The 20,007-nt window shown below is 41.3% G+C and overlaps 1 protein-coding gene and 1 long non-coding RNA gene across 3 annotated transcripts; both read left to right on the top strand.

The window, feature by feature from the left end:
- On the top strand, positions 931-17,250 carry LOC110430809. The gene is made up of 3 exons (XR_002448196.1): positions 931-940; positions 1,876-1,877; positions 16,966-17,250. It is a non-coding gene; the product is annotated as an uncharacterized LOC110430809 (long non-coding RNA).
- LOC8085349 lies at positions 12,585-16,878 on the top strand. Of its 2 annotated transcripts, none has more exons than XM_021448815.1 (7): positions 12,585-13,195; positions 13,315-13,401; positions 13,491-13,718; positions 15,626-15,790; positions 15,875-15,928; positions 16,038-16,184; positions 16,261-16,483. In XM_021448815.1, the coding sequence occupies exons 1-7, from the start codon at positions 12,983-12,985 to the stop codon at positions 16,336-16,338; spliced, it is 972 nt and encodes a 323-aa protein (XP_021304490.1). In that variant the 5' UTR covers positions 12,585-12,982; the 3' UTR covers positions 16,339-16,483. The 2 variants fall into 2 exon arrangements, with proteins under 2 accessions (XP_021304490.1, XP_002438417.1); XM_002438372.2 differs by having other exon boundaries at positions 12,586-13,195; positions 16,290-16,878.

The following is a 20,007-nucleotide window of genomic DNA, read 5'->3' as shown; positions in this document are numbered from 1 at the left end:
GAATCTGAGCTTGTTGCTTCATCAACAAATGAGACTTTCTTATTCCATGCCCTCTTAGGCTCGAAAGGCTTGATGTCTTGATCAGATATCCTCTGCACCAAGTGACTTAAACTTTCGAACTCCTGAGAGGCATACTTATCCCTGATGTGTGGCAACAAACCCTGGAAAGCCAAATCGGCTAGCTGCCGATCATCCAGAACCAGGCTATAGCATTTATTCTTGACCTCTCGTATCCTTTGCACAAAGCCCTCAACCGACTCATCATTACGTTGTCTCAACTTGACCAAGTCGGTGATCTTCTTCTCATGCACCCCCGAGAAGAAGTATCTGTGGAATTGCTTCTCTAGATCGGCCCAAGTAATTACTGAATTGGGAGGCAATGATATGAACCAAGTAAAGGCCGATCCGGACAATGATGATGAAAATAGACGAACCCTCAATTCGTCCCTGTTACCAGCCTCTCCACACTGAATAATGAACCTGTTGACATGCTCCATGGTTGACGTGTTGTCCTGTCCGGAAAACTTTGTAAAATCCGGTACTTTGTACCGATGTGGAAGTGGGATCAAATCATACGCTGGAGGATACGGTGTCCGATAAGAATAAGTGTTGACTTTGGGTTTTATCCCAAATTGTTCCCTCATTACTTCAGCAATCTTATCGGCCCAATACGCATCGGCGTCTTGCCGATGAGGCGGCTGCGGATCTGGCATTTGGTGGCGAGCCTCCACGTGTCTGTTCGGGACGTGACCTGTATGGAACATCGTATTGGTCACCTGTCCTCCAATCTGCGGACTACCAAACTGCTGTCCACCGATTGGCTGCCCTCCGAGTTGCTGTCCAAAATTTATTGGCTGGTTGGGAATTCCCTGACCTTGGAACCCGGGATAAACCTGCCCTTGCTGGAATCCCGTAGTCTGATAACCTTGCTGGGGCGATTGTGGAAAGGCTTGCTGTCCAAGCCATCCATTATTAGCGTTCATCGGCATAGGTGCTGCCGATGATTGGTAATTGGGTATCGTCGTTGAATTGACATACCCCGACTGGGCCATAGACCTCTGTTGCATCAGCATTGACTCTGCCGATGCGTTGGGCATCTGGAACATTGAGTCTTGAGGATTCCCAGTGTAAGGCCTTGCGGTAGTAGTTGTGGTATACCGAGGACTCTGGTTCACCGGCGCATTGGGAGGTGCCGATGTCATAGGAGTTTTGCCCCTCATGTCAGTTATCTGTGATGTTCCCGGCGTCAACTCTGGAGGCATACCATAACCCCACCAGTTGGGAGGAAGATTTAACCCTGACATTGCCGATGCCAACATATCTGTTGTCAGTTTATCCTGCCCAACTGAAATCTGGGGGTTGGTTGCCATCGGCATAGACAGTGCACCAGTAGTCCCCAATGTACTTGGAGGGACGGCAGGCTGTGCACTTGCGTTCGTCAAGGCAGCTGATGGAGCCGTGACCTCTGGTGCCGTTGGCTGATGATGGGAGGGCCCCACATAATCTGGCGGGATTTGTCCTTCCTTGAAAGTTCTTGCCACGGCGTTGAAAACCGTATTAGACAGTACACCGGCTTGGTTAATCAACGCTCGATTGATGGCATTGTCAACCATGTCTTGAAGCTTGCCAGGATTGGCGTCAAAGGTGACCTGCCGTGGTGCCGGCAGTGCATCTTTCTGGACCACTTCGCCGCTCCTGTTTATGCTGAAAGACTTCAGGCATTGCTGCTTGAACTCTTCCATGGCTTGGGCAATAGCTTGCTTCTGCTCATCCTTGAGGTTGGCTTCCGTCACGGGGATGACGTTGTCTTGATCGAGGTCAGAGATCGACATGTTGATCTTGATCTTGAATCTGTCCCACTGGGCGTGCCAAAAGATGTGTTGATGCAAAAACTGATCTGCAAACACAAAGGGCTAATACCCGATTCAAACGTTAAGGCGTGCCAGCCGATTTGACCTTACTATCGGCAAAGGTGATAGCTCGAATACTTTAGTCCTGACAACAGCGATGCGCCCGGATGTCACGGCTAAGAGGTACTCACGCGGAACTCGAGAACACGCCGAGCTTAAGTCGACGAATTCCTAAGAACTAGTAATAAAAGGAAAAAAAAGGTATGACGAAGTCGTCGAAAAGTAGATACTGGAATATGAGTAAAAACGTGTATTTGATTGATTTCTTGATATATTCATTACAAGGTCCTAGGGTTTATATTTATACCCTGCTCAAAGAGCTACGACCAGACACGATTAGAATTCGAATTCCAAATTACACGGAACCCGTATACAAAACGATGCGAATAACTAAGGAAATAATAAAACTATCCCTCGTGACAAACAGAAACTCCTCCACATGACAACTGGCAGCTTCCGGACTCCTCCTTCGCGTCATCGGCAATCCCCTTGCCATAGTCATCGGCAGACCTTTTTACCTGGTCATCGGCACCATATTACTGCCTGAGGACTTAGTCACATTCAACCTTTCCCTCATCGGCAACCATCCTTATCAGCAACCCGCATCGTACTGCCACCCTATCCTGCCATCCTGGACACGTGCCCAAAAATGGTGTCAACAGCTGGTCACTGAGACAGTTAGATGTTCAAAAATGCCTTTCTTCATGCCATTCTAGAGGAAGAAGTGTATATGAGGCAACCTCCAGGTTACGCTGATCCATCACGGCCTAACTTTGTGTGCAAGTTGGACAAGGCATTGTATGGGCTCAAGCAAGCACCCCGAGCATGGTATGCACAGCTATGTCACAAACTTCAATCAATTGGCTTTATACCATCCAAAGCCGACACCTCACTTTTTTACTATAATCGTGGCAAGTACAGAATGTTCATTCTAGTTTATGTAGATGATATCATTGTAGCAAGCTCTTCCATGGAAGGGACTAAAGCACTGCTTAAAGATCTTGAGAAAGATTTTGCCCTGAAGGATCTGGGGGAGTTGCATTATTTCCTTGGGATTGAGGTCAAGAAGAGAGAAAATGGCCTTATGATGTCTCAAAGTCGCTATGCTGAGCAGATAATTCGAAGAGCCAGCATGCATCTGTCAAAACCAGTGAGCACACCTCTGTCCAGTGTTGATAAGTTGAGTTCCATGGACGGGGATAGGCTGGGACCACAGGATGCGACCAACTACAGAAGTGTTGTGGGGGCAATGCAATATTTGACTCTGACTAGACCTGATATTTCATTTGCGGTAAACAAGGTTTGTCAGTTCCTTCATGCACCCACAAGTGTTCATTGGTCAGCAGTTAAACGCATACTACGTTATGTCCATGGAACTATAACGCTTGGGTTGAGTATTCGGAAGTCAGACTCAACATTGGTAAGCTCTTTCTCAGATGCAGACTGGGCTGGATGTGTGGATGATAGGCGTTCAACAGGTGGATTTGCAGTCTTTCTGGGGTCCAATCTCATCTCATGGAGTGCAAGAAAACAGGCCACAGTCTCAAGGTCAAGTACTGAGGCAGAGTATAAAGCACTTGCTAATGCAACGGCAGAGATGATGTGGGTTCAGAAACTTTTGATTGAGTTGGGAATTCGACATCCACCTGCAGCTCGTCTCTGGTGTGATAACATTGGAGCAACTTATCTGTCTGCTAATCCAGTTTTTCATGCCAGGACTAAACATATTGAGATCGACTTTCATTTTGTTAGAGAAAGAGTTGCACAGAAGCTGTTACAAATCAGGTGCATTGCATCAAAGGACCAGCTCGCAGATGGTTTCACAAAACCTGTGACAGCAACACAATTGGCGCGATTTCGGAGCAATCTCAATCTGGTGGCCGGTTGAGATTGAGCGGGGGTGTTAAACGGTATTGTGTCCAGGTGCAGGATAGCGCAGATGCTATTCTTGTAATCCAAGTCATGCGTGTGCGTGAGTCTTGGAGGATAGATAGGTTAGTTGAGGGTTTGTAGATATTCTTGTTGTAACAAGCTTATTGTTGTAAGCCACACCGGTGGGCTGTTCCCGACTTCTATATAACACGTAACCGAGACCCTGGGAGGGCAACTCGTTCAATCAATCTTCACAATATATACATCGGCTATACTATTCTAAGGGCCATATATGTGTGTATCAGCCATGTTTTAAGAAGGTCTAGGCTTCTTGCTAGATTTTATTGCAAATTGCATGTCAAAACTTATATCATTGCATCATGGTTGAGTCTAACTTGCTGCTCTTGGCTTTGTTTTTGTTTGCAGAAGTATCTTTTTCTACTTTTTGTATTGTGGGTTCAACCATATTTTTAATGGCAATTGGCTCTTCTAGTTTTCCATAGAACCAATAATAAGAAATGTTGGAGCAGCACAGACCCTTCTTCTTAGACACATAAAATTGCTTCAGAGGTGAACCCACTTCATTTCTTATAGGATGATTCACCGAATCAGCCTTTTACTTGGTATACTTGTTCATAAATTGATCAAAAGCTAGTTGTGATTGCAATGGAATTCTTGATTTTATTGATCATCCAAATCCCAATCTCTGGTTGCCTTGGTTAAAAGGTGCTCGAGGGTCATGGATCCACCTTAATTAGGCCAATTAGAGAAATTGATCTTGCTGTTTTTTTGTTGTTTCTTGGATATGAGCAATTATTACTCTTTCTCTCTATAGCAAGGGTTTCCACTTGTACCCCCAAGCCCAGAAGACTTGAGGGTGATTTTAATATTTTTTCGGTCATCCGTGGAACTCTCGATCATGATTTCCAGGCCCGAAGTCTTCTCCATCTTGTCGTCTTCCATGGGATTTTCAGTTATTACATTTTCAGTAGTACATTCATGACTTGATTGGCTAAACCAAGATAGCAGGGTCCTTCAATTCCAGAGCATTAATAGGGAAGGACATTGTATTGACCTGCATCTCAGATACTCTCAATCGACTTTCATTAATAGTTGATTAGACTTGCTACCAAAATTATGTTATTTACAATGTGTATGACACTTTAATTCATTAAGTGGCGGGAAAGGATGCAATATCTTAATGTATCCGTTCTTCAACATCTCATCAAAGATTCGATCACACTTGAATGCATCATTTAAATTTTACCTCCTTTTGCCGATTCTTGTGACTAGGCTTGAGTAAGGAGAATTAGCTTGTGCTAGCCAAATAAATTGAGAAATAAAATGATCGATAGTTTTATTGTTGGAGCCATCTAAATGGCCCTCAATAGCATGCATCGGGACAATATGACTTATAATATTCTCCAATATTACCCTAACATTCAACTTTTTGCAATAATTGATTAATAGAGAGAAACTCAAATTGTTCTAGTTTTTCTTTAATATTAAAGCACAAGCCAACAAAAGACAAATTAGTAATATCTTTTTTAGAAAATGTCAAATTAAACATCAATTTTTAGTATCTTTGAATCTTTTAATAAAATCAAGTACGATCTCATCATGCTTTCGCTTAACTAGTATTAAATTAGACAATTTAAGCTTATAGGTTCCTTTGTAAAAAATATTCATAAAAGTTCTCTTGTAGTCTTTCCCGAGAACAAATAGAGCAAGTCTGCAATGGAGAATACAACGAAAAAGCAGTACCAGTATGAGATAATGAAAAATTACAAATTCCCATGTGTTTTCATGGTACTACGCTACTAACTTTACCTAATTGAGCAAGAAACATGCTAATGTGCTCCTTTGTAGTTTTATTATCTTCACTACTAAGTTAGTAGAAGTCGGATACTTTTCAACCATATGGATTTTTCTTGTAATCTAGATATGATGGATATGGTTTAGTATAAATCATATCTATTTAAAACGTACACCTAGACTTTTTTAAAAAATCTCTATGCAAATTCTCCCCAAACCACCTTAAAGCTTCTTCCCATAGGGCTAGATTTCTGATTTGTGGATTGTTTGCATATGAATTAGCTTGCTGAAGCATTAACACTGTTTTAGGAGGATTCTGTAACACCATATTATGAGCAAAAGGGGCTTGTGGTGCTACTGAATTGCTATTGTCTCATGTGGTAGAAACTGATGGTTGTGCAAACCTAACTGTCGGTTTAGTAGTATCAACCTCCCTAAATTGTCCCTTTGGTTTTAGTTGTCGAATAGGCCAATTTAGGCTAGTTAGCCAATGCATAGCTTATCAGTCTAGAGACAAAGCCAAACAACATCCCATATTGAAGTTGGATAGCAACACGGGTTGATCCCCTAACAAATGCATCTTGAGAGAAAGCATGAATTTGAGATTGCTTTTCTTCCCTTTTTATTGAAATCTGTCATAAACTTGCTAAGATTTTCTTCCATTTGAATTCTAGTCAATCTAGTATATTCATTAAACATCACAACTTATTCATCATGCGCCATACCAGATCTAGGGGAGGCTGATACTTTCTTACCTCATATGTAGATGTAGAAGGAAGAGGCTTGAAGCCAATGTCTTTGATCTTCTTGACATCTCCCTGGAATGCACCTTGAAGCATGCTAGAGCATACTCCAAATCGATAGCATCATGGGCCTTCAGCCTCCCCTCTAGCATCTTGCGAATCTCCTCATGAAGTTGAACACTGAAGGCTTGATGATGGGCTTGGGGTGCCCTAGAATTAACAAGGCCACCGAAAACATTAGCAAATCTTGTCAAGAGACGTGCTGGACAACAAGAGGGTGAAAGTGTTTGAGTAGAAGATAAAAAGTAAAGGTAGATTGAAATTTGATGATTAGATAGATATAGATCACTCTCATATAAATAGAGGGAGGGTCTTATTCCAGTAAAAAAGCTATTTCACATAAAATTTACAAGTTTCCACGAGATCGAGTGAGTTTCTAAAGAAAATACACAAAATTAGTTTTGGACCGCTGAAACTGGCTTAGGTTGGCTTCAAAAACTGGCGGTGGAGTCTACTGAAACCAGCCGACCATTTTTTTTATAACTTTGCATGCTTTATCAAATTGGTCTAAATAGATACTTTGTTTCTTTTTTTTATGTGTTTTCCAATCTATCTTCAAACTCTCCTATCTCTTCTAATCGAAAAAACTCTCATATTATTGGTTGTTGCTTTGAACTAATAGAATTTTTGTTGCTTTGATGCATGGCCGCGTGGGATCCAATGGCACACGTCAAGGAAGCAAGTTAGAAGATAACTTTGGAGATACCTTAGGCTCCATTCGGTTAGGGTCGTTCCTCAGTTGGCCAGGATTGTGGTCATATCCTCCATGGGTCACCCTGGCCTAGATAAAATTCATGTCCTCGGTGAAACGTTTAATTTCTTCAGTTAGCCCACGTAAGGATCTTTCTCTAATCAATTCTCGGTGAAACCCCTTCACCTCAACCTAGAATCGGGCCACTCCTCCAGAATCATGAAATGAATCCTCACGCTGGAACTGGAATGAATCGCGGTGATGCAATGACTGTTTGTCGCGAAATCTCAGTCTTGAAACCGAACAAAGCCTTAGGCCTTTTTACTTCCGCCCAAAAACCCAAAATTTTTCAAGATTTCCCGTCACATCGAATCTTTAGACGCATGCATAGAATATTAAATTAGACAAAAATAAAAACTAATTGCACAGTTTGATCGAAATTGACGAGACGAATCTTTTAAGCCTAGTTAGTCTATGATTAAATAATAATTATCACAAACAAACGAAAGTGCTACAGTGTCGCGAATTTTTTTCCTTCAGCAACTAAACAAGGCCTTAGGAGGACTAGAGCCAAGCAGGAACGCACGAGAAAAAGAAACATAAAACCCACACCGCGAGATGGCGCGGCTCACATCCTTGCCCACCACCGCTCTCCGCATGCGTGTTGCCCTGGCCGGCTGGCACCCGAGAAACAAAAAACCAGCGGCGAGAACACAGCGTGCAACACTATGCATGTATGGGTAGAGACACAGTAAGAAAGTGACAGCATCAAAGACTTTATCGGCCGCCGCGCATAGCGGACCATGACGAGACTGACCGGGCCTGGCCGGAGATTCCTCCTCCATATCGTCACCCACCCAGCACAATGGCATAAAAGGCTGGTTCAAACCATCAAAAGCGCTAGCCTGCAGCTGACCACAGGCATGGCCATTGCTTCGTGGTGGGATGGTAAAAACTAATAAAAAGGTTAGTGCCATCAATATCTTATTGGCTTTGGATCTACCGTCGTACAGCCTGGTTATTGTCCTGGCAGTAGTGGCCGCTGGGTGACGAGACGATGGACCTCTTCTGCTGCTGCTGGTGTGAGGGGGCTTTCACACACAACAGATCGACCACACGCTTTGTCTCCCGCGGTGCATGTGCGAGTGTGACCACGGAACACCTGGTGGCCTGCGTGTGACCACTAATCACTAGTATTAGCTATGCTACGAGAGTAGGTGTAACGGTCCAAGTGTCGAACTAATCTCAGCGTCATAAGGCTAGTCTCAAATGCATGTTTCATGGGAGTGTCATGCAAATTAAATAGGGTGCCACATAAGCAAAATTGCTGACTTGGCAGAGTCATTAAATAAAGGAGTTTGATCAGATGAGAGAGGAGTTTCATCCCCATGAAACTCTTGTGGCTCGGTTGTAACTGCGCCATAAAACTATGCATTGAGACTGACCTAATTATAGTAGGCTGAAAAAAGCTCAAAAATAGTGACGGAAAAACGGCAGACACCTAGATAAGAAGATGTCCAGTGCTACATTATTATTTTTAGCATTTAATTTCTGCCAAAATATATAGTTTTTTAGACAAAATCTTATATGTCATGACAGCACCTTTCGTGAACCCATGAAAACGCGAGCGTTTTATTTGAATGTTTTTTAAAAAAAATAAGAAATTTGCATGCACAGGTTTGTTATTTATTAGGCCTCGTTCCATTTTAATGCTCGCTCGTCGAGAGACGCTCTTGACAAATTCTCGGATCTGATCCAAAATAATGGCCGATTTTCTAGGTATCTAGAGTATAATAATAATTATTTCTTTACCTATGACTATTAGTATTTCCATAATAATTTCTCCAGACCAAATTCAATACTCCCACACTCGAATATTTTAGGTTTAACTAAATTTATAGAAAAGAATGATATCAATATTTGTAACATTCAGATTAATATCTCTACATTTTGTATTTATTAAATGTTGTATGTTGTTACCTTTTTCTATATAAAGTTAATTAAATTTAAGATTGTTTAACTTTAGATGATTTTAGAAATTGATTTATTTTGAAACACAGCAAATATTATTGTATATACTCCGTATATGATTTAGAAGTCGTTTTGGACAAGGTTTGGATCAAACATTGGGAATATAAATCATCAATAACTTCTAAATTGTTGAGTTCGCAAATATAAAAATTATATGAATAGATTTGTCTTGAAAAATATTTTCTTAAAAGTATACATATATCATTTTTCCTAAATTTTTTTATAATAAGAGGTCAAAATTGTGTTTTGAAGATCGTGTCGTTGTACTACACACGACTTCTAAATCCTATACGGGAGTATTGTTGACTATGCTTAGTGGGCGAGGACTCCATAAAATACTAAAGTTAGGACATGTTAGTTTCAGTTCAGAATTGTGAATTGTAGCTTTTGTAATGGCAAACTGAAAGCAACTCCTCAGCTTCAGTTGTTGGTTTCCCGACCGGTCATTGAGATAAAGTTTTTTTTTGTTGGTGTTAGTTTTTTTCCCCTCAATCCCGCAGATAGCGGTCTCTCAGGGTTTCCTGCTTATGTTTTTCTTGTGTATTATTAGAAACAGGCAGACACAATGTGTGGGTTTGTTAAGAAAAGGTTAGAAATGTTAAAATGCAACAATCTACTCCCAATCTCCCATGTCTAGATCGTAGATTGTACCAGTAATTTGCAATGTTCTTTTCAGAAAATTTTTACAATCTCACTACAAGCTGAAACAAAACATGTTTCTAAACTTTCACTGAGCTAGTATTATTTAGCTCTTAGGTTCAAATTTCACTTTCAGAGGCTAATTATCATTGGGGACTAATGAGGACACATCTGAGTCGTGCATGCTAGCTCAAGTCCAAAGGATACAAATCAAGATCCACTTACAAGAAGCCGTGTCAAAAAACTGTAAGAGCAGATGAATTTATTCCTAACTGGAACTTTAACACTTCTAAAAATGTTATACTACCTAAATATCCTATATCCTGATGCTGCTTAGGTTTACATATGAAGACGTGGAAGGCACATGGCCGAAGGATCAAGACATAATGCAACAAAATAGCTCTATCAGAAAAGTAACATGGGTGGACGACGAGATCCGGGTGGACGACGAGATCCAAAAAAAAGCGACGTGGATAGAAAGTAGCATGGACGAATGACCGGACCCAAGAAAAAGTGACACATAGTCTACCAAGGGGTAGAAATTGGTACAACTTTCTATACAAAAATGTACCAAATTTACAATGTTTCGTGGTGCATGCTGGACATGGCTAGAAAGCTCTTCAAGTCTACATTCACACCAAACAAATGGTTTGTCATTTGGACTTTCCAATAAGAAGTTATGGCAGATTAATAGAGACTATTCTGGAGGGCAACAGTCACGTGAGACCACTTCGAAAATGTATTATGAGGGGACCTTTTACACTCCCTACTTTTAGAAAACTCTATTTCGTTTTCACACCTATATAGGAGGGCTATTCCTTGTATAAATATCTCCTGCCTCTAAGTTATTAGGTTTTTTGATAATTTCATAAACCCCCTAATATTGCAGCCAAGCTGCTGAATGCTTTACTCAAATCATTGTTCTTCTATGTTCTTCTTGGACTTATGAACTGATTCCTCTTGGATCAGCTAGTTCGTGCTCTATGATTTTCAGTATGGCTACACCATTTGTTTGAATTAGTTCTGAATATGGTTCTGCGGTCGTTCGGAGATCGAGTTGAAGTCTTCGCGGTTCGGTGCCTCTCTCCCCTCGCTTGGTCACATGCATCCAACCTTTATCAGGTATAAAGCTAGTTATCTCGTTGTTCACAGCAAGTTATCTTCGTCAGTTCTTTGACCTACTAACATGAACATCGGGCCATCCCCGTGCCGATTCATATTTGTGCTTATCAACTGATATCAAAGATAAATTTGTCACGATAGCTTACACCATCATCCGCATATTTATCTTTGATTTATCCATCGTTTGTAACTGTTTGGTTTGTCACCTAAAGTCCAATAAAAAGCCACAAAAAATTCCTATAGCCTTTTGGTGACACTTTTATCCTTATGGTGTTGTGTTCATCAAGTTGCTAGTCACCATCTGCATCTATATTGTGTTGAGTTTTTTATTTATCTGCACCTCTGTTAGTATAAAAAAAATTAAAAATATTTTTAGAAAAAAGAGAGAAGAAAGAAGAAAGAAAATGATATGGATCTACTCGCGGAATGGTACATGATGGTGGATAGGATAAAACTAGAATCACTCGGAGATCACTCAACAAGATCAACTAGCACCGAAGATTACTCTACGGGCTTCTCAAAAGAAGAGCCATGCTCAATTCTCTCATCATATATATCAATATCAACTCTCTCTAAATGATGGATTACATGATTTATTTATACTAGGAACACCTATCCTAGTTAGGTGTGAAGATAAGTACAAATAAAAGCAAATGAAAGATCGTGTCGGTCGAGAAATGGCTATAATTCCTAGCTTGGAAGTCCAAAAGATGCACCGTTTATTGCATTGCAAAATAGACTCGTATAACATTCCAACGATATACCACATAAATGCTGAAACCATATATATTAGTACCAGAAAATCACAAAATATAGTGATAATTCTGCATGCTTCCATGGACTTATCATCCTCCCCCTGCTAAAAAGAGCTCACCCTCGAGTTCAATGATGCCAACCTCATGGGGGGATTTAGCGGTATTTCCCAATATTCTTAGAAATATCCAACTTGTTTGGTCTAATTTTATGTAGATATATGTATATACTTATGTATATAAATATATAATGCTATGATCTATAATATTTTCGCACTTTTTATCTTAAAACATGTAAAAAACTGACGTTTCAATTAGAAGTCTATATTCTAGAAAAGCAAATATTGGTTTAAAGTTGCTGATTTGTAGTGCTATTGGCTGTATTTTAAGTCTATAAATTTGATTTGATGTGGAAGTAGCACTGGAAATACCGAAGTTTCAAATCCGGCTCTGCCACTCTCAACCTTGCTTATGTTAGGAGTCCCATTATGGCAAGATCCTTTACACATAATATATTGGTGGTGTAACCCAACTGATATTGCTACGTGACAACTCCATCTTGGAATTCTTGCAAGTTCACTCCAACCACCTTTTTCATTTCTTTTCTTTCTTGCCTATAGAGAAATACCATTGTGTTGCCCTTAGCAGTATTATACTCCATCCGTTCTAAACTCTAGGGTGTTTTTGTTTTTCTAGATATATCGTTTTTATAATATATCTAGCAAAAGTTATGCATCAAAAAACTAAAAACTTTTTAACAAATTATAATTTAGAACGGAGAGAATAGTAGAGAGATGGAAAAAAAACGAAACAATGCCACGCCCAGTGACCGGGGTCAAGCAAGGCCAGTCGAGGGCAGCGGTCCCCTACTACCCTTGCTTTAGCTGAACGCTTATTAGTTGGCACTGCAGTGTTTTATTGCGAGACATGCATAGCACCTAACGCTTTGTATGGGAACTCCAATTGTCCGGTCGAGGGCACTGGGGTTTTGTCTATATTTTTTTTCTTTTGATTTGAAAGTGGCACACACGGTTGGTTTTAAGAAGGCAAACGGCACCCAGCATCAGGCAGTCAGAAGCAGTGTGTGTGTGTGTGAGAGAGAGAGAGAGAGCGAGCGAGCCAGCGAGCTAAAACAAGTGTGCGACTCTCACTTCAAAGGGAAAGAGATACACATACAAACGACAGTGAGAAGGAGGCTTACAATCACGAGGGACCAAGAAGCTTGCGCGCAAGTGGTGGCAAGGCACTAGGGAGGAAAGAAGACAACGACACATACTATTGCTTGAACTTCCCAGTGTGTGCTCGCGGCTAGAAGCAGACAAGCAGCTGCGGGAGCAAAAGGGGGCCATGGCTTCTGACAGTAGCTTCTACTTTGTTCCCTTGCTCCTCCTGTTGATGCTCTTGCTGGTCTCTCCTACCGCCACTGCAGCACAGCCCTCTTCCGAGCCTGGCGGCAATGCCACTGCTGCAAGGCTGAGGCCGGGGAAGGAGCTGCTCAGGCACAAGAGGATCAGGGCTCTGCTGACCAAGCTTAACAAGCCTGCTCTCAAGACAATCCAGGTCACTGCTCGTAACCTGAAACTTAATTTCGATCCATTTTTTTTTCATGAGCAGGCTCTTTCCGATCTCCCTTTGTGGTTCGCGAATCAGTAGCTTGTTTGTTTTGTTTTTGCATGCAGAGTCCGGATGGTGATATCATAGACTGTGTTCCCTCTCACCTACAGCCTGCATTTGACCACCCAAAGCTCAGGGGCCAAAAGATTCTGGTAACACTAAACACGTACCAACACAAAGATTCGTTCCTTTGGCTGTACAAAAGTTATACGTTAAACGACTTTTAATGCTGATTTATTAGGATCCACCGGAGAGGCCCAAGAACTGCAACTTCACCCTTGGCGGCAGCAGAGTCAGCGAGGTGGTAGTGCAGGCGTGGCATGCCACTGGCGAGGCGTGTCCGGAGGGGACGGTGCCGATACGGCGGACGACGGAGAAGGATCTCCTCAGGGCCAGCTCTCTCAGGAGGTACGGCAGGAAGCCTGTGCGCCGAGGCGTTCGCCGGGATTCCACAAGCAGCGGTCATGAGGTCGGTCTTATTACGATTACGAGCCATGATGTCCTCCATTATAGTTTTCCATACAGTACTACTATTAAATAAATAAATGATATATATAAAAGTTATGAAAAGAATAACTCTGTACTCCAGAGTTTTCTTTACAGAAGGTACATATCCCATTCTCCATAGTAGTGTAATCAATTGTTTCCTGCTCGATCTTTCAAAAAAAAAAATTGTTTACTGCTTTCCTGCCATGGTAGATGGCACTGAGCAAGGCAATGTAGTTTTCTTTTCAGTGGCATGCACATAACTTTGCAGTGCCATAATTTTAGGTACTCCAGAAAAGAGACATTTTTAATTGTTTTATTGAGTAGCATAGTATCTAAATTGTAACACCCTATAGTGCATAAGGAAATAAAAAAACAGATGTTTCTACTGCAAGCATAATTAAATTATGGTAACCTGAAGCCCCAAAAAGCAGAAAAAATACAATAGAGAAGCCCGTGCACTTGGAATAAGATAACCCAGCAATTACCGCTTCCATGAATCTACAGAAGCTTCACTTGGGAAAAATCCATAGGAGAAATTTTACTTTGCTGCTAAGATCCATGTCTAGCTTCGTCCTCTTCTGTAGTCCACTGTCATCTTATTTTTACATGTCCTCTGCATGCTTGACTACAGAACTTGGCCACTGAAATATACTATACTTTTTTCAGTCAGTGGCCTTGTTAGACTCCTGTCTACTTATCTATAGTACAAATTTTATTAGTAGCATGTGCAATTATGTCTCGGTTTTGATGATGTTTATTTATTAGAATTAGAATATGTCTACTTATTTTCTGAATTTTGAACACATTCTATATTGCTAGCAGTGATTGAAGAACTCACCTTGTTAGGTTCCAATGTTAGGTGCTAGGTCAATGACAAAGCCCTCAAATTTCAAGGGTGAGTTCAAGCATGTAGTGATAATTAATCAGATAGGCCAAATGGTTCCAAAGAACCATGCGTTTACATAACATTAAAAATTCACTTCTCTATGCAGCAAGTGAAGCTTCGATTGGCCTCTTTAGGCAAGACTAACTACTATTTGACTTCATTAAATACAGTAGTTAACACTTAACAGTTGGTCGTCAGACATATTGTTGATTTATGTGGATCTTAAACTTTGACATCCTTTAGCTCATTTTAGAAAACAAATCTATTATTCAATTTTAACTTCACTAATTACATAGTACTTAACCATAAGATCGCTGGTCTGAAAAGCCATGATTGAAAATATTGTTCACTGATTTATTTTTTGGGAAAAATATTGTTGGCTGGCAAAAAAAAAGTACGGCTTATAAGACAAGCAAACGGGCTGTAACAGCAATATTTTCGTTTACCCTGGTATTTTTTTTCACAAGTTAGGGAATATCCTATTATGCAATTTTGTAGTGGACCAACTAGTTAACTATGGTTTTCATAAAAAAGTTTTCATGGTCGTCTGTATCACTCACAGTTACCAACTGCTGCTTTATTGTCCTATAATCTAATGTTTATACTACAACTGAAGACCCCAACGTGTATTAAGTTAGCAAATGAAATAAGTAAGCCCCAAAAATGTGGAAGCTCAGAGTTGTAAAAAAATTCTCATCTTAGACGTCAGATTCAATGTACCTCGTTTGAATTCATGGAGAAGCCTAATCTCCGGCTAAGACATGGCAAGAGACAAAATCGTTTTCAACATCTGTACAGAAGCTTCATTTAGCTAATCCAGATAAGCAAATCAGAGCTTCTTGAATCTGGAGCTCATTTGACCCGGCTATTAAAGTAAATATATGGTTGCTCTGTCTTGTGTCCAGAGCGTTTAGTTGGCCGTGCTAGTACTGTACTGCCAACTAAACTAGTATCTCGCTGGAACCCTGGTGTTGCTGATATGGGTTTTCACTTGGTTACAGCATGCAGTTGGGTATGTAAACTCTGAACATTACTATGGGGCCAAGGCTAGTGTTAATGTGTGGTCACCAAGGGTAGGTGACCCATCCGAGTTTAGCCTGTCACAGATCTGGGTCATCTCTGGCTCTTTCGGCAATGATCTCAACACCATCGAAGCTGGATGGCAGGTACATTTGAACAGATCAGAAAAATGAGCAGATAGTACTGTAATTAGTAGTATGAATCCAATAATGTGTGTTACGCTTTTATAGGTAAGCCCTGAGCTATACGGAGACAGTAACCCAAGATTCTTCACCTACTGGACAGTAAGTGTGTTTACGGATAAACACTGCGACATTAATTGGAAGTCACATATTTTGTTTTACCATAACATAGGATCCTAAATTCCTAATCAAAAGATCCAACATTCTGTAGACTGACGCGTACCAAGAAACTGGGTGCTACAACCACAATTGCCGCGGATTCGTGCAGACGACGAACAAGATCGCGGTTGGGGCGGCTATCACCCCGGAATCGGTGTACAATGGCAGGCAATTTGACATTACTCTCATGATATGGAAGGTAACTAATTAACCGATTCTCATTTCAAAAAGCAAACCAATATAATGTGCCTGCCGTGAAGTTTTTGTGACACCAGTGGACCATGCATATATGCACGGTGTCCAGGATCCAAAGCACGGGCACTGGTGGCTGGAGCTGGGCCCGGGCCTCGTAGTCGGGTACTGGCCGTCGTACCTCTTCAGTCACCTGGCTCGCCACGCCAACATGGTGCAGTTCGGCGGTGAGGTCGTCAACACCCGGCCGTCGGGGTCGCACACGGCGACACAGATGGGCAGCGGCCACTTCCCCAGAGAGGGCTTCGACCGCGCCGCCTACTTCCGGAACCTGCAGGTGGTGGACTGGGACAACAACCTCATCCCGGCAGCCAACCTGAAACTCCTCGCCGATCACCCCGGATGCTACGATATCCAGGGAGGCTCTAACAGCTACTGGGGAAGCTACTTCTACTACGGAGGGCCAGGGAGGAACGTGAAATGTCCCTGAGATTATCCATCTTTGTTTTCCCTTTGCTTGTTTGAAGCTGTTTTCTCTTGTCATTTTTCTGATAGCATGTACCTTTCTAGGATTTTGTAGGTCTTATACGTCTTTAACGGTAGAATGCATCAACAGTTGAGACTTGAGAGGAATTTGTAAATTTGAGAAGTACCTGCCAGATCATGCATTCAATTCGCAGAATACAAACTTTGTTCGCTGATTCTTCATATTCACACACACTACATGAAACGCATGCTTTGTCGAGCTGAGGTTTTGCCGAGGGCCAAATCTCGAGCACTCGGCAAAGAGTAACTCATAATTTCTATTCTACTAGAAATTATGAGTAAAAAGAAAGTTCTATACATAAGAAAATTAGAACATAAGAAAATTAGACTTTCTTACACGAAGCTATTCACAACATATCGCACATTTTCCATTTATACTATTTTCTTATTCTTAGAAATTTTTTTATGTTCTTTTTTTTGAAGGATCTCGATTGAAGCATCTCGCACCTTTTTTAAGCATGAAAGATTCGTAGGTTTTTTCCTTTTACTTTTTTTCTTTTACTATAGTCTATTCTAGTCTATTCTTGTGGCAGAACCTCCTGAATTAAGTGGCCCACATGCACACATCATTGTCCCAAAGACTTCTGATCGACGTGCACGAGTTCCAAATGACTCAAGAGGTCTGTCGGGTGTCCTCGAGAAACCCGAATCATCCACGTAACATTCTTTTCAGGAATTCCCTCATCAAGCATCACAGTATTACAACATTTCATAGATAAGAGAAATCAGAGTAAAAGCGGAAAGGTTACATAACGTAGATTGAAACTTAAGTTCATAGTTTACAAACCATAAGTATTTGATACATAAAAGCTTCGTAACTTTATATTACATAAACCATAGATCACACAACAAGTTTTACTTGCCCAAAGTCACTCATCAGATTCATCATCATCATTACTCTCCTCCACAAGAGTAAAGTAACCATGACCAACAAAAGGATAATCAAGAGGTTCACCTGCAACAGGGGTTAATAAACCCTGAGTACAAAAGTACTCAACAAGACTTAACCAATTATAAAAGAGGTGGAGACTAAGGTATGCAGGCTATAGGGATTCAAGGTAAAGCTTTATCAAGATCAAGTATTTCTTTTGCATAAAAGCTTACTAAGAGTAAAGCCTACTTTCAAGTTTTAACTCAAGATTATTACTTATAACTAGCCAAGATCATTATCCAACTTTCATAAGCAAAACACCTTTTTCTTATACCAAAGATTCGCTTATTACTACGATGATGGGGTGAGGATTGAGGCTCCATATCCGAGGAAACACGGCGATTCGAATCGATTAAACCCAGCTGGGGATTCAGTACCACACGACATATGTAGAACTTAATCTTGCATACGTCAACCTTTTCTATAGATCCTCCCATACAAGAACGGGTCCAGCGTCACCCGAGAGTACAGTACACCACCATCCTACAGCCAATCTAGATGTTTCCCGGTCATCTCAGATCCGTAAGGTGGTACACGCTACTCTCGCCATCTCTCCACTCCCAGTACGCGGTTAGCCGTTCTCAAGTATCGGAATAGCTATAGGTAAGGCTTACCAGCGCATGTGGGCTGTACTCAAAGGTCTCAATCACAACAGGCCAACAACGGTACGGTCCTTAATCGACACAGTCGGAGACACTACTTTAAGACTCCATTCTTAAAGCAAGTCCACCGACCGGTCTCAAGTTTAAACATTATTAACCATAAAAGTATTCCACAACAACCCTTCAACTTTCTCATTTGAAAACTTATCTAATGAGCAGGGCTAAGCATACTAAGCATTTTCATAAAGCAAGTATCAAGGTTAATATTGAAATCATCAAGGTAGATAATGCAGCAAATAAGATTCATTCAACTCCTATTTACCTAATGCATCATATTAACTCAAGTGATATAAATAACTTTATGAAAATACAAGGATAGGGTTTAATGTCCGGGGCTTGCCTTGACCGGAAGGGACGTTCGACAACTCAGCAAAACCCGAAGGATCCACAAACTCGGAAGCAACCCACTGAGGATCAGATTCTTCCGGAGTGTATTCTATACGTAAAAGTGCATATGCATGATTATGCTATACTCAAGGCATAATAAAGACAGGTTACATGTTCTTGGATGATAACAACAAAATATGATTATCTCGAGGACAATTTACCTTCATGCTAAAGAAACAAACTAATCTAGCTATCAAAGCATGGATTATTACTAAACCAATTTTATCATCTTTATTAAGCAATGTTGTGGACCTATCATATCACAAGGATCATTTACATAAATTAAACCATAACCAGGGAGCATATCATGCTAAGTAACCACTGGTTGCCAATCAATCCAAAATATCACACAAAGCCTAAAGGAATAATTATTTCTATTTCTTTTATAATTATTTTTAAATAGCTTTATTAAGAGACAGAGCATACTTTATCAAACAGAGCTGAAATTATTCTTGAAGCTAGATAACAGTAACATAAGGTCACATATTAAATTTCATGATTTTTGGATATACCCATAATTTACTAAAAATCACGGAAGGTTTATTCATTAATAAACAGAGGCAATTTATGTATACCTGAAAATTACCAGAAAATAAAACCTAACATTTTTCTTATGCTCTATCCATTTTATGGAAGCTATACAAAAATTTTCACAATTTTTGAACCAGCACATGATTTAATACATAAAATCAAACATAACTCAAAAACTGCAGAAAAAGAAAAAGAAAACGCTACTGTGCCACTGCGGCCCAGAAGCTCGGCCCAAGCTCGCGCGAAGACTTGGCCCAACCGGCCTCCCCCCGCGCGCGCTGACGGATTAGCAGAAAAGCCCTCGGCTTTCTTTGAAACCAACCCGCAGACCAGCCAACTATTCACATGAGTCTACGGCTTCGCAAACAAACCCCTCCCCTTTCTCATCTTTACAACAGCGAGGTCCCCGACGCCCCGGCCGTCCAGAGCGCGACACCATGCGGCGGCGCGGCTTACGCCGGCCAACTCCGGTCACCCCGAGCCAAACTGAGACGAGCACGAGCACCAGCAAGCAACCCGCAACCGAACGAGCTAGAAAACCCGCACTCTACCGCTCTAGCGAGCTCTGGCCATGAGCGGCGGCGAACATGGCCGCGGCGGTGCTTACTCCGGTGGCTCTAGACTGGTAGAGAAAGAATGGAGAGGTCAGGAAGCATCGGTTTCTCACCCTGGGTGTGCTGATGCAGAAAGAGGGAGCGGAGAACAACCGGGTGATACTCGTCCACGCGATCAGTGACTCCGGCGGCGAGCTCCGACGAAGAAGACGATGTTCC

This window comes from Sorghum bicolor, chromosome 10 (assembly GCF_000003195.3).
Source record: "Sorghum bicolor cultivar BTx623 chromosome 10, Sorghum_bicolor_NCBIv3, whole genome shotgun sequence".
Classification (NCBI taxonomy): Eukaryota; Viridiplantae; Streptophyta; class Magnoliopsida; order Poales; family Poaceae; genus Sorghum; species Sorghum bicolor.
The sequence above is the reverse complement of the archived record's forward strand: the minus strand, read 5'-3'. Positions and strand labels throughout refer to the sequence as shown.

Excerpts from the sequence above, each read along its gene's own strand:
- LOC8085349 (XM_002438372.2), top strand. The coding sequence starts at position 12,983 with ATGGCTTCTGACAGTAGCTTCTACTTTGTTCCCTTGCTCCTCCTGTTG. Across the intron at positions 13,196-13,314 it reads CTGCTCTCAAGACAATCCAG|AGTCCGGATGGTGATATCAT; the intron begins GTCACTGCTCGT and ends TTTTGCATGCAG. Across the intron at positions 13,402-13,490 it reads TCAGGGGCCAAAAGATTCTG|GATCCACCGGAGAGGCCCAA; the intron begins GTAACACTAAAC and ends CTGATTTATTAG.